General features: G+C 54.5%; 1 protein-coding gene across 6 annotated transcripts in view; it reads left to right on the top strand.

Moving 5' to 3' along the window:
* The window catches only part of MPP2 (MAGUK p55 scaffold protein 2), a 31,078-nt gene extending 17,923 nt beyond the window's left edge, over window positions 1–13,155 (top strand). For all 6 annotated transcript variants that reach the window (XM_046677409.1, XM_046677407.1, XM_046677408.1 and 3 more), the window contains 10 exons: window positions 3,727–3,879; window positions 3,999–4,148; window positions 4,532–4,759; window positions 5,590–5,721; window positions 5,832–5,937; window positions 6,023–6,091; window positions 6,293–6,454; window positions 7,103–7,305; window positions 7,640–7,768; window positions 9,023–13,155. In XM_046677409.1, the coding sequence (XP_046533365.1) occupies window positions 3,727–3,879; window positions 3,999–4,148; window positions 4,532–4,759; window positions 5,590–5,721; window positions 5,832–5,937; window positions 6,023–6,091; window positions 6,293–6,454; window positions 7,103–7,305; window positions 7,640–7,768; window positions 9,023–9,199 (1,509 nt within the window). In that variant the 3' untranslated portion in view covers window positions 9,200–13,155. The remainder of the gene's footprint in view (window positions 1–3,726; window positions 3,880–3,998; window positions 4,149–4,531; window positions 4,760–5,589; window positions 5,722–5,831; window positions 5,938–6,022; window positions 6,092–6,292; window positions 6,455–7,102; window positions 7,306–7,639; window positions 7,769–9,022) is intronic.

The following is a 13,155-nucleotide window of genomic DNA, read 5'->3' as shown; positions in this document are numbered from 1 at the left end:
CTTTGCCCCTTCGATTGTCCGTTTCCCCAGCAGGAACGTTCTGCCCAGCCAGGCTGTGGGAGTCAGTCTGAAATGCTGCCCACCTAGGAGAGGGTAGTTTAGGTGACTGTGGGGCCAATGTGCAGAAAGGAGCTAGCCTTTATTGAGCACCTGCTCTGTGCCAGCCACTATGTCCATCTCACTGATTCCTCGGATTATCCCTATGAGGTGTCATAAAAATCTCCCCATCTCATGGGCTTGGAAAACTTTCTGTTGTGACAATTTTTGAAAATATCTCCCGATCCCTCATCATTCATCACCCCACTTCAACATTTAACAACTCTTGAACAATCTTGTTTCATCCATACCTCCACCCACTTCCCTCTCTCCTGAATTATTATTATTATTATTATTTTTAAGATTTTATTTTTCCTTTTTCTCCCAAAGCCCCCCAGTACATGGTTGTGTATTTTTAGTTGTGGGTCCTTCTAGTTGTGGCGTGTGGGATGCTGCCTCAGCATGGCTTGAGGAGCGGTGCCATATCTGTGCCCAGGATTTGAACCGGCGAAACTCTGGGCCGTCGAAGCAGAGTGTGCAAACAACCACTCGGCCACAGGGCCAGCCCCCTCTCCTGAATTATTTTTAAGCAAATCTCAGACATAATTTTATCTGTATCTTAGTATGTGTATCTGAAAGATAATTTAAAAAAAATAATCACAATACTATTATCATATGTAGAAAATTAAACAATAGTTTTCTTATGGATTTTCTTCTTTTTTTTTTTTTGGTGAGGAAGATTCGCTCTGAGCTAAAATCCATTGCTAATCTTCCTCTTTTTTTGCTTGAGAGAGATTAGCCAGGAGCTAACATCTGTGCCAGTCTACCTCCACTTTGTATGTGGGATGCCTCCCAGCATGGCTGATGAATGGAGCGTGTCTGCTCCTGGGATCTGAACCTGTGAACCTGGGCCACTGAAGTGGAATGTGCAGTAGTTTAACAATTTGGCCATGGGGCCGGCCCCTGGATTTTTAATAAATGGTATTGGGACATCTAGATAGTCATTTGGAAAGATATCAAAGTATATCCATACCTCACACCAAACATAAGAATGAACTCCGCACAGATCAGAGATCTCAATGTGAAAAAATAACCATACATGTACTAGAAGAAAACAAGGATCTGTGTGTGAGGAAAGCCTTTCTTTAAAAAAAAAAGGGGGCTTCAAAATTCAGATGCATAAAATATTAATAAATTTAACTACATTAAATATTTTTTTGCATTGACAAAAAAAACCATAAGCAGAATCAAAAGACAAATGACAAACTGGGGGAAAATATTTGCAAGAAATCTCACAAAGTGCTTCTCTTCTTAACATAGAGAATGTTTAAAAACTGGGAAAAAGAAAAAAAACTAACACCTGGTAGAAAAACTGGCAGAAGACGTGAACAGATAGTTTGCAGAAAAAGATACACAGATGGCCCTTAAACATACAAGGAGATGCTCAGCTTCACTCAATAAGCAAAACGCAAATGCAGCCCCAGGGAGAGATGGTTTCTCATCCTTGGGATTGGCAGACATTCAGAGGCTTGATTGCACTCTCCGGTGGCAAGGCCTCAGGAAAGTCTCTCCTCAGTGGTGTGGGAGGGCAAGCGGCCCAAGCCCCATGGAGGGGAGCCTGTCAATATCTAACAAAACCACATCTGTATTTACTGCTTGACCCAGCAGGACTTCTAGGAACTGCCATGGAAGATGTTGTCCACAGCTGCAGAACAGCTATGCCAGGGTTATGCACTGCAGCTTTATTTGCAATAGTAAAATACTGGAAACAATTTAAATACCTGTGGAGACTGGTTGAATAAACTGTGGTACTCCAGTCACGCAATGAGTCAAATGCAGTAATTAAAAAATGATGATAAAGGAAGCTCTTTGTGTAGAGCATAGAGTGATTTCAGGGCGTATCATAAAGTAAAAATCCAAACAATAAACCAAATCCATTAAACAAACAAAAACCCAAGCTATCAAAGAGTGTGTATAGTGTTCTACCTTTTATGTAAGGAAGAAGGGGAATTATTTACTTATTTTTGTGAAAAGAAACAGGTAGGATAAACTAGAACCTGATGAAGACGTTGCCTCTAGAGTGTGGGAGTGGATGAGGATGGAGGTGAAACTTCTTTGAGTTTCCTTTTTGTAGAGATCTGAAATTTGAGCCACGTGAATGTTGCACGTATTCAAAAAATAAGATTAAATTAAAAGAATGAAAAAAGCAAACCATGAAATTAAGTGCAGATAAGTGAATCGATCTATATAGCAAATTTTTAGCATGATCATACTGAAAAAGGAATTAATACAGGTAACTTTTCTCACAATATTCTGACTGTACCCTACGTGGGATAGATGCTAAGGCTGTACTCTTTAATATGGTAGCTGTTAGCCACATGTGACTATTAAATACTTCAAATACTTAAATAAACAAAAATGCTGGTATAAAACTCAAAATCCAGTTCCTTGTCATCCTAGTCACATTTTTTTTTAAAGATTTTATTTTTTCCTTTTTCTCCCCAAAGCCTCCCGGTACATAGTTGTATATTCTTTGTTGTGGGTCCTTCTAGTTGTGGCATGTGGGACACCACCTCAGCGTGGTTTGATGAGCAGTGCCGTGTCCGCGCCCAGGACTCGAACCAATGAAACACCGGGCCGCCTGCAGCGGAGCGCGCGAACTTAACCACTTGGCCACCGGGCCGGCTCCCCTAGTCACATTTTTCAATAGCTGCAAGTGGCTAGTGGCCACTGTATTAGCACAGAAAAAGAGCATTTCCATTAAGTTCTTTTAGACAGCACTATTCTGAAGACAGAAAGAAGTGCAGATGAATCTTGATTTTTACGTAGTGGGTTTGTGATAGGTAGTAGAAATAGTTTAGCAATTCTGAAACTTTCTTGAATATTGAAGGACAGAATAAGTAAATATATTAATGTTACTGGGAAATAAGTTCTCACTGAAGGAGAAGGGTGATACAAATATGGAATGGGGGAAAATCCTGCAGAGTTTGCTTTTATTCAGAACTATCAGTATTGGTGAATGTCTGCTGCAGACATGACAACCCAGAGGCAGTGAGCACTGAGCGCCCGGGTCTTGGTTTCTAACACCATTCTCTGACAAAAGGAGTCAGAGTTCCTTGGAGAAATTGCTGATTCCAGACCTGGGGTGGGGCAGGTGAGACGAGCCTGTGGCAGAGGGAAGGTGCCCAAGGACTAGTGGGAACATGTGAAAAGGACACAGGCCTTTTGTGCTTGGGGCTCCTACTGGACAAATCTGGGATAAATTGAGGTGATGAGAATAGTGATGGTGATGGATTAGAATACACTGAGTAAAAAAAATCTGTAGTGATATGGAGAGAGAAAGAGAGGGAGGCGGGGGACGGGGAGCATGTGGGAGAGAAAAAGGAAAAGCTCTTTCCTGTAGTAAGATGCCAAGGAATAAATGTCAAAAGAATAATGGAGTAAGGTAATCACTGTTTTGCAACCCCCCAGATAGTAATTGATTCAGGCAAGGGTCATAAATGGACACTAAATCCATTAGTGAAACGTTGTTGGGGAACGGAATAGTCTCACGGTCGCAAGGTGTGGGGAAGACACAAGATCACTGACAGAAAACTCTTGCCAAAGTGATTAACCTGAGTCTAATCAGGAGGAAACAATCATGGCTCTCGGGGAAGCATCAGGCCTCACTTGTTCCGTCCCCACCCGCAGGCCCACGAGCGGCTTGAGGAGACAAAGCTGGAGGCTGTGCGAGACAACAACCTGGAGCTCGTGCAGGAGATCCTGCGGGACCTGGCGCAGCTGGCCGAGCAGAGCAGCACCGCCGCGGAGCTGGCCCGCATCCTCCAGGAGCCCCACTTCCAGGTTTCCGCCCAGGCTGGCGTGACGACTGGGGGAGGGGCTGGCAGGAAGTTAGAGCCAGGATGGGGCAGGGACCACAGGGCACTGCCCCATGGTCACTCCTCTTTCCACCATCTCTCCAGTCCCTCCTGGAGACCCATGACTCTGTGGCCTCAAAGACCTATGAGACACCACCCCCCAGCCCCGGCCTGGACCCAACGTTCAGCAACCAGCCTGTGCCTCCGGACGCGGTGCGCATGGTGGGCATTCGCAAGACTGCTGGAGAGCATCTGGTGAGGATGTCGGGCAGGGCCAGAGGTGGGGTTTGGAGGCGGGGTTCAGAGTAACCGACGGGGATCAAATCTGGTCAGGAGACGGCTAAAGAGGCGGATGGGATCAGCTTTGCCCAGGGAGGGGCCCACGCAGACCCAGGAGCCCGCAGGCGCTGTGCCTATGAGCCGCACACATCCGGGCGCCTGGGCGCTGTCCATTCTGCCACTTTCCTTCCATTAGTGCTCCTATAAGTGAAGAATTCGGGTGGCAGGATGGAAGAGGAGGACTCAGGGCAGGGGCGGAAGGGCGGGGGTGGGAAGGGAGAGGCTGTTAGGAGACCCTTTTGAAGATTCTGACTTGGAGCAGTTGGGGCCTCATCATACGCGCTCTCTGTCCCCCCCAGGGTGTGACGTTCCGCGTGGAGGGCGGTGAGTTGGTGATCGCACGCATTCTGCATGGGGGCATGGTGGCTCAGCAAGGCCTGCTGCACGTGGGTGACATCATCAAGGAGGTGAACGGGCAGCCGGTGGGCAGCGACCCCCGCGCGCTGCAGGAGCTCCTGCGCAGCGCCAGCGGCAGCGTCATCCTCAAGATCCTGCCCAGCTACCAGGAGCCCCATCTGCCCCGCCAGGTGGGCCCCTGCACCAGGCCCCTCACCCGGTACAAGGCCCAAGGGTTGGCTGAGCCTCCCAGCTGACAGGGTCGTACGCCTCGGGGCAGGATCCTCTGTTCTCCAATCGGTGTTCTCAAAGCAAGACATGGGGCTGGACCTGCGGGCTGGGGCGGACGACCCAGCCACCTACAGGCCTCCGCGTGTGGTGCACATGCACCTTCATGCATTTACCCTGGTCTTGGACAGTCATGCGCATGTGCAAGGGATGTGTGTGCATCCAAGCCCTGGGCTACCCGGTTGTACACGTGAGCGCCTGCATCGTGTGCAGTGGTCCGCGTGCGTATGTGTCTCCGTGGGTGTGCAGAGATGTGTGGTCACGTGTCCTGTATAGCTGCCTCCTGGTTGGTGGATTATGGAAGTTTGGCTGCTCTACCCGCCTCTCCTATTGGCTCTCTAGCGTCTGCCAGAGCCCTCTCCTACAACTGGACGGGTGGAAAGATGGAGGGATCTTGCATTGGATGCCAGGGTCCTGTCCCTCACCCAGTGATCCTGCCTTCTCAGTGGGTGGGGCCACGGCCCCAGGCCTGAGCAGATCTCCCATCCCTCCATCTGAGTCCTTCTGTTCTGGATGCCAAGGGAGGCTGGTACCAGAGAGCCCGTCTAGGCAGCCCTGGCGGCATCACAGCTCTAGAGGCAGTGCCAGGGCCGCTTGTATCTTTGTGAGGGGAAGGGGCAGAGGGTGGACCGTGTGACACACCCTCCCACCCCAGGGTGGGGGTGGGAGAGGGCACATCCCCTCCAGCCTTCCGCTACTTCTTCCCCTGACCCTTCATTGATCCCCGGCCCAGGTATTTGTGAAATGCCACTTTGACTATGACCCTGCCCGAGACAGCCTCATCCCCTGCAAGGAAGCGGGCCTGCGCTTCACCGCTGGAGACTTGCTGCAGATTGTAAACCAGGACGACGCCAACTGGTGGCAGGTGAGCCCTGGGCACCCGTACAGGCTCTCCAGGTATGGCGTGTGAGGGAGCTGAGGGCTCGAGGAGATGTCCTCTCTCTCAGGCAGATCTCTGTCCCACGTCCACTTCAGGCATGCCATGTGGAAGGGGGCAGCGCAGGGCTCATTCCCAGCCAGCTGCTGGAGGAGAAGCGGAAGGCTTTCGTCAAGCGCGACCTGGAGCTGACGCCCACCTCAGGTATGCGGTCCCCCCCTCAGCAGAGCCTAATCTGGGATCTGACATGGCCCTGCTTGTCCTCACCAGCCCATCTCCCTGTGGCCAGGAACGCTATGTGGCAGCCTTTCAGGAAAGAAGAAGAAGCGAATGATGTATTTGACCACCAAGAATGCAGGTGAGTATTGGAGGCCCCCTCCCCTGTCCTCCTCTGACATGGCATGCCCCTCCCTCCCCCACCGATGGCTGGTTCTGATGCCACCAGCCTTGTCCCTAGGCCACGCCCGGTTCCTCCCTGCTGCCCTGGCCCCAGCCCTCTTACCCTTGGCCTCCCCGAGAGCCCAGCCCCTGATGAGCAGTGCCATCTCCGTGTGTCCAGAGTTTGACCGCCACGAGCTGCTCATTTATGAGGAGGTGGCCCGCATGCCCCCTTTCCGCCGGAAAACCCTGGTGCTGATCGGGGCTCAGGGTGTGGGTCGGCGCAGCCTGAAGAACAAGCTCATCATGTGGGATCCAGACCGCTACGGCACCACGGTGCCCTGTGAGTGGGAGCTGGGCCTGCTGGGTGGGGGGCAGGGAGCAGGGACTGCCCTGGGGCCAGGGCTGGGTCTACTCAATGGACATCTGCATGGGCACCAGGTCAAGCGATACCTTTGGCTGTGAGGTGTGGGTGTGCGCCCTCTGTGGGTGGCTGGGGGAACTGCAGGCTGGGAAGGGCTGGGTTACCTGTCGCTGGAACCTGTGGCCAGGTGGGCTGGGCTGGGCTGGTCTCTCCTTTCCTTCTCTCATGTTTCACTTACTAAAAGCCCAGCTAGGGACCCATGTGAAACAGGGCTGTGAGCCGCCTTGTGTGCCCTTGTGGAAGACAGAGCTTCTTGGTGACAGAACCAGTTGGGGTGGAGAAAGCTCCTGGTTCCTGGAGGCAGGAACCTGAGTGCTGACCCCAGGTCTGCTTGGCCTTGCTCTGTGGCTTTGGGCTGCACATTGCCCTCTCTGGGCTTCAGCCCCCCGTCTGTGAGCACTGGGTTGGAGCAGGTGAGACTCTCGAGTCTGTGTGTGTGCCAATGGTGAGGGTGAGGGCAGTATGTGGGGGGCGGCCGCGCTGCGAAGGTAGGCTGTGCAGCCGTGTGGAACGTGTGTGTCTGAGTGGTGTGGCCTGCCTTGGCCGTTCTACTCCTCCTTCCCCCAGACACATCCCGGCGGCCCAAGGACTCAGAGCGGGAAGGCCAGGGTTACAGCTTTGTGTCCCGTGCGGAGATGGAGGCCGACATCCGTGCTGGGCGCTACCTGGAACATGGCGAATACGAGGGCAACCTCTATGGCACACGGATCGATTCCATCCGGGGTGTGGTTGCTGCCGGCAAGGTGTGCGTGCTGGATGTCAACCCCCAGGTACCGCCCGGCCTGCTCCCCCTGCCTGCCCGATGTCCTCTCTGCTCACTCTGCTTGCCCCCAGCGCTGCCCCTTATGTTTCCAGGCACTTGTCTCTCAAGCACCCCCATAAAACCCCTCAGCTACTGCTAGGGACCCAGCCCACCTACAGCCTCCTTCTCAGCCTCCTGGGTCCCCCACTGTAGTCTCCTCCAGTTACCCCAGGCCCAGCCCCTGTCAACTGTCCCTCTGCCAGTCATCCCCAGGACCTGCGTCCCAGAACCCAGGTACCCGTCCTCACTCCCATCACGCAGATGCCTGTGGGCATATACTCCCCCACCCTCCTCTCCTGCAGGCGGTGAAGGTGCTGAGAACAGCTGAGTTTGTCCCTTATGTGGTGTTCATCGAGGCCCCTGACTTTGAGACCCTGCGGGCCATGAACCGGGCTGCGCTGGAGAGTGGGGTGTCCACCAAGCAGCTGACGGTGAGGGGCTCCGAGGTGTGGTGGGAGGGGCCTGACCCTGGCCCGGGTCGGGGCAGGCTGGAGCTGGTGAAGAAAAGGAGGTGGGAGAGGCACCCACCCGAGGTGTCAGAGAGGGAGAACTTGACAGTCTCGCTTTAAGGTATGGGAACAGGTCTGAGGGAGGAAGCGCCCGAAGTCTCATAGAGTCAGGGACACAGGTAGCCCAGGGTGCAGGGGCTTCAGCCAGGCCCACTGCTCGGCCCACTCAGCAGGGACAGAGTGCTGACCAAAGGGAGCCCAGAGGGCCAGCTGGAGATCTGTGGCAGAGGTGGGCCAGTTGGGCTCAGGGTCTTTGCAATGGGAGGAAAGGCTGAGGGAGGGGGGAAGCGGTAGGCTGGGAGTCTGGCTGGAGGGAGGAGTTAGCAGCAGGGAGCGGGCAGCGCTGGGAGGAAGGCTAAACTCAGGCGTTGCAGACCCCAGGTCACCCCACCTCCAGGTACCCCTTGGAGCAGCCTTTCCCGGGAGCTGTAGGGTTTGCAGCGCTCTGAGCTCAGGGGTCCCTCTGCTGGCCGTACGGGGTACCGCAGCTCTCGGGCCCCAGGTCAGAGGGCCGCTGCGGAGCGAGGCTGGCTGGGCTGGGCTCCCCTTTGCTACAAGCCCCTTGGCCACAAACACTGCCGACTGGAGCCGCTGGGACACAGCCGGGCCAGCCCGAGAGCTCCTGCCTCAGCTTATTTAAGTCTGTTTTCAAGTTCCCCTTCCACCCCTGCCTGGCCCGTTCCCCCTGGGTCTGGGGTGGGGGTTGCCTTGGGCACTGTGGGCTGCCGGAGTGGCAGGCGAGGCTCTCAGTCTGCCTAGGTGAGAGGCCTAGTCAGAGTAGAGGGAGCACTGGCTTCAGAGTCAAGTAGACCCTGTTGAGCCACTGGCCAGCTGTGTGACCCCTTTGTACCTCAGTTTTCTCTGCTGTAAATGGGGGATGATTAATGCTGCCCTGTAGAGCTATAGCGAAGATTAGGCCATTGCAAAGCAGGTGGGGCCGTGCTTGGCATTTACTAAAGCTATTTCCTTCCTTCCTTCCTTTCACTCATCTGTCTGTCTGTCCGTGGTTGCAGGAGAGCCACCTTGGGGCATGCAGGGAGGGGCTCCTGCCTCCCTACCCAGGGAGTCCTCGCCTGCCATGGTTGGGCTCTGGGGAAGGGCTAGATGAGGCAGTTGTAGATGCCCCTGATGATGGGGTGAGTGGGGGACACTGACGGGCCCCCTTGTGCCGAGCAGGAGGCGGACCTGAGACGGACAGTGGAGGAGAGCAGCCGCATCCAGAGAGGCTACGGGCACTACTTTGACCTCAGCCTGGTCAACAGCAACCTGGAGAGGACCTTCCGGGAGCTCCAGGCCGCCATGGAGAAGCTGCGGACCGAGCCCCAGTGGGTGCCTGTCAGCTGGGTGTACTGAGCCTGATCACCCGGACCTAATGCCCTCTGGCGTGTCACCCAGAACCCTGAATCCCTCCCCTTCCCATCTGTGACCCCCAGCCACAATCTTTAGTTCCCCTGGCGCTCTGGCTCTCCCTGGGTTACGGCTCCTGGCGGGCCCGAAGTCTGGCTCCAGCGTAGAGGCGTGCACTGCCAGGGAGGCGGGCGTTCATGGGGTACCTCTATGCCCAGGTGCTGCCCACTCCCGATGCCCATTGGCCACCAGATGTCCCTCTCTGAGGGCCAAGCTGTGCCCAGGAGTGTGTCAGAGTCACTTCCATAATGCTCAGTCCAGAGAGAGAAAAACTACTTTGGGACCATGTGGTCAGTAGTACACTGCCCCCTGCCATCTCTCTCCAGTCACCTTTTCTCCTCTGGACTGGCCCCCCCCCCCATTCCTCTGTTCCTCCCGCCTCTCACCCCTGTGGCCTAGGAGCAGGCTGTAGGCTGTTTCCATGTGGTCAGGAGAGTGCATGGCCCCATGGCCGCCAAGCAGGCCCAGGCGGTGGTGCCAGCCTGGTGCCATCCTGAAGACTGGGGGAGCCAAAGCGCCAGCCAGCGGCCACAGCCGGAGCCGGGGGCAGTGTAGCTCTCGGCTCTCTCGGCGTGGGGCGGTGTCCCACGAGAGGACGTATCCCCGTCCCTCCCTCATCCACAGCTTTTCACTGCCGGAGTCTCTCCACAGACTTCTCCGACGTTCCCCTGAGAGGTTGGCTCTGCTCCTCGCAAGGCCGGGCTGCAGGGGTCAGCAGCCCAGGTCGGGGTGGGGTGAAGGCTGAGCCCTGTGAGGAGCCTGCTTCTACTGACTGAAGAGCCCCAGGCTCTCCGTGGCCCCTGGTAGGGGCGCGTCCTGCTTCTCAAGCCCGTTTGTCCATCTTGGTCTTCTCTGGCCGGGCCCACTCACATCAGGGCTTCCTGGGGGGCTGAGGAAGGATGCGGAGCAAACCCTGCGAGCACCAGGCCGTGGAGCTTGGGCTTGGCGAAGGACGTTTGTGTGCTAGCAGTTCCTCATTGCACAACTCCAGGGGGTGCCCTCCACGTGGTTTCTGTGCCGTTTATGCTCCGTATGCTGTGGGGCCTGGTCTGTGTTTCTGTCCCTGGCGTGTGTGTGTCAGGCTTGGTTTTTGGTGAGGAGAGGCAAAGGGTGGTTTTGCTTTGGAGGTCACTCTTTGGGGCCTCTTTTTTGGGGTTCCCCATCAGCCCCCATTTCTTATGAGACCCTTATCCCAGATTCCAGAGGCTTGGCCCTCCCCAGGTGTCTTCCTCCAGCTCTCCTACTGTCCCCCAACCCTAAATGCCACTCTCCAGTTTTGGGGGAGGGCAATGTGTAAAATAGGAGAATCTCTTTTAAGAAAAGAATGCCATCCTAGACACCCCCAGGCATCTCCTCCCTCCTCTCTGTGATCCTTCCTGGGGTGAGCCTGTCCTTGCAGGGACCACCCCAGCGCCCCGCCCCAGGCCCCGTGCTTCCCGGATCTGAGTGTCTAATCTGTCTTCGCTGCAGTGTCAGCCCAAGCTGGCCCCTGAACCACTGTGTGCCCATTTCCTAGGGAAGGGGAGGGAGAAGAAACAGAATATTTATTACAAAGTTAGAAATATATTTATTATATTAGGGATCTCATTTGCATTGGCACAGGATATGCAAATGAGATATAAAGGTCAAGCCTGCTCCCATCTCATTTGCATAGCTCTGCATCCACTGTGCAGTGATGTTTATGTTCATCTTTTCCCTCTAGTCAGTGTTCTTTTATTCTCAGTTCAGCTCTCCCTTGCTTCACCCTCACCGTGAGCCTAAGGGGACTGGGAGTGGGAGGAAAATGGGGAGTTTTGCTGCTGGCCTGAGGTCACAGCATCATTTGCTAGCGCCCTCTCTTTGTGGGGACGTGGGAGTAGAGCAGCAAGGATCTGCTGTTGTGGCCACTCTCTCCTCCTTGGTTAACCTCCAGAGCCCCTTGGACCACAAGGAATCTTCTCTGATTGGGGTGAGGGCAACCACGCATGGGGGGCTGGGCATGTTGCTGGGGAGTTGGCACCTGGCCCTTTAGGGCCAGTCTCCAGTGTTGATGCTATTCTGGCACCTTCACCTCTAGTGATGCCTGAGTGGAGAGCTGGGCCCCTCTTCTGTCTCCATCCCTCTCTGAACTGTGTCCTCCGTTCCCCTGGAAGCCCCATTCTATGTCGGAACAGTTGCGTGTGCCCACCCACCATGTTAGCTCTGACTCTGTCCTCCCTCTCCCATGTGGACACTTGTATTTGTGGGACCTCAGGATAATGAGGACCCTGCGCCCCGCTGTCCACACTCAGTCCCAGCCTGGTTGCCCTTTCCCTCTCCCCTCCCTCAGCCATCTAATTCTTGAGCCTTCTCTCTGACTGGTTTTCTTTCTTTTCCTTTGATTAAATGTGAAAGCAAAGGCTTCTGGGCTCTGTTTCTCTTTGGTTGGGGTTGGGTGGATGGTCGGGAGAGGGGGAGAGCGGGGAGCACAGCACAGATGATTCTGGAATGAAAGTCGGAGTGACATGTCTTGTGTTCTGTGATGTCTTCTGAAATTTCCTGCCCCGCCCTCCACACTCCCCATCCCCAGAAGATGCTCTTTCTAAATGCCTGTATCCAGGAGTCTATGAGCATTTATGGGGGCCAGGGGACCCAGGAATTCCATGGCTAATCCACTCAGCTTCACCTGGAACTTGCTGTGTTGCCTTCAGCAGGTCCCTCTCCTTCTCTGGGCCTCAGGTTCACCCTCTGCAAAAGTGTCATGGACTCTTCCGGTGCTAATGCTAGGATTGGTTCTAGGTACTCAACAGCGGAGGCCATAGAGAGCTGGTTGAAATGTCACCCAGATGTCACCACGGGGGTATTTGTGTGTCAAATCCTTTAGGGTTAAGGGGTCAGCCTTCCTTCCCACCTTGAGTTCTCCCTGGATGCTCGCTGAGGATTCTCAGGAGGGGCCTTTGGCTGTGCCCTTCTCGCTGTGACAACCCAATGTGGAACTGACCCCTTTCCTTCAATCCCCCAAAGCATCTGCTCACACAGGGACGAGCGTGGGGCTGACTTCACTAGTGATTTGGAGGCAGCCATAGGGGCTTATGTCACCCACCTAACCGCTCTGATGAGAATTCAGAATCGAATATTAAACACCCCAATCTGAAAAGCCCCCTGATCGTTCCTAGCACAGAGAATGTTTCCCTGGTCCTCTTTTCTCCCTGGGTCTCCCTGCCTCCCTCCATATTGCTGGGCCCTCTCCTGTTCTCTTCTCTCATTTCTGCACAACCCTCTTCCCATTTCCTGGGACTCCCCTGGAAACTCAGTATTTCTTTTCCGTGCCGAGCAACTCTGCGCTTGTACCTTTGGCTCTCAATCCTGGCTGCACATGAGAATCGCCGAGGGGTTAAAAAAACTGCAACTGCCTGGACCCAGTCAGGAGTTCCAGAAAGGCTAACTGCTGTCACTAAGAACCATAACATCTCCGCAGCTTGACACCTTTATTATTCACGTCTTGCTCACGTCACAACTGATGGGGATTGGGTGGCACCCCTAGCAGTGACTCAGGGATCTTGCCTCCTTCCATCTTGTGACACCACCATCTTTAATGAGCAGGCTCCACAGGTGTCATGGAGGAAGAACAGAGAGTAGGAAATTGCTCAGGGATTTTATGAGCTAGGCCTGTCTGCCCATGTCCATTGGCCAGAACCTAGTCACGTGGCTCTATATTCCTGCCAGGGAGTCTGGGAAATGTAGTCTTCTTGGTGCTCAGGAAAGGAAACAGGATCTAGCCAGTCTCTGCCAGACTGGGAGTGAAGCCTGGGAAACCCTATGGTTTCAAAGCTTCCCATGTAATTCTAATGTGTAGCCAAGTTTGCTGACCACTGCTTGTCTGTTCCGACCGTACCCTCAGGGTGGGGCAAATTTCCTCTTAGCCCCAAATTGTCATCAAGGTA

The sequence above is a fragment of the Equus quagga genome, chromosome 11, assembly GCF_021613505.1.
Source record: "Equus quagga isolate Etosha38 chromosome 11, UCLA_HA_Equagga_1.0, whole genome shotgun sequence".
Taxonomy (NCBI): domain Eukaryota; kingdom Metazoa; phylum Chordata; class Mammalia; order Perissodactyla; family Equidae; genus Equus; species Equus quagga.
The sequence above is the reverse complement of the archived record's forward strand: the minus strand, read 5'-3'. Positions and strand labels throughout refer to the sequence as shown.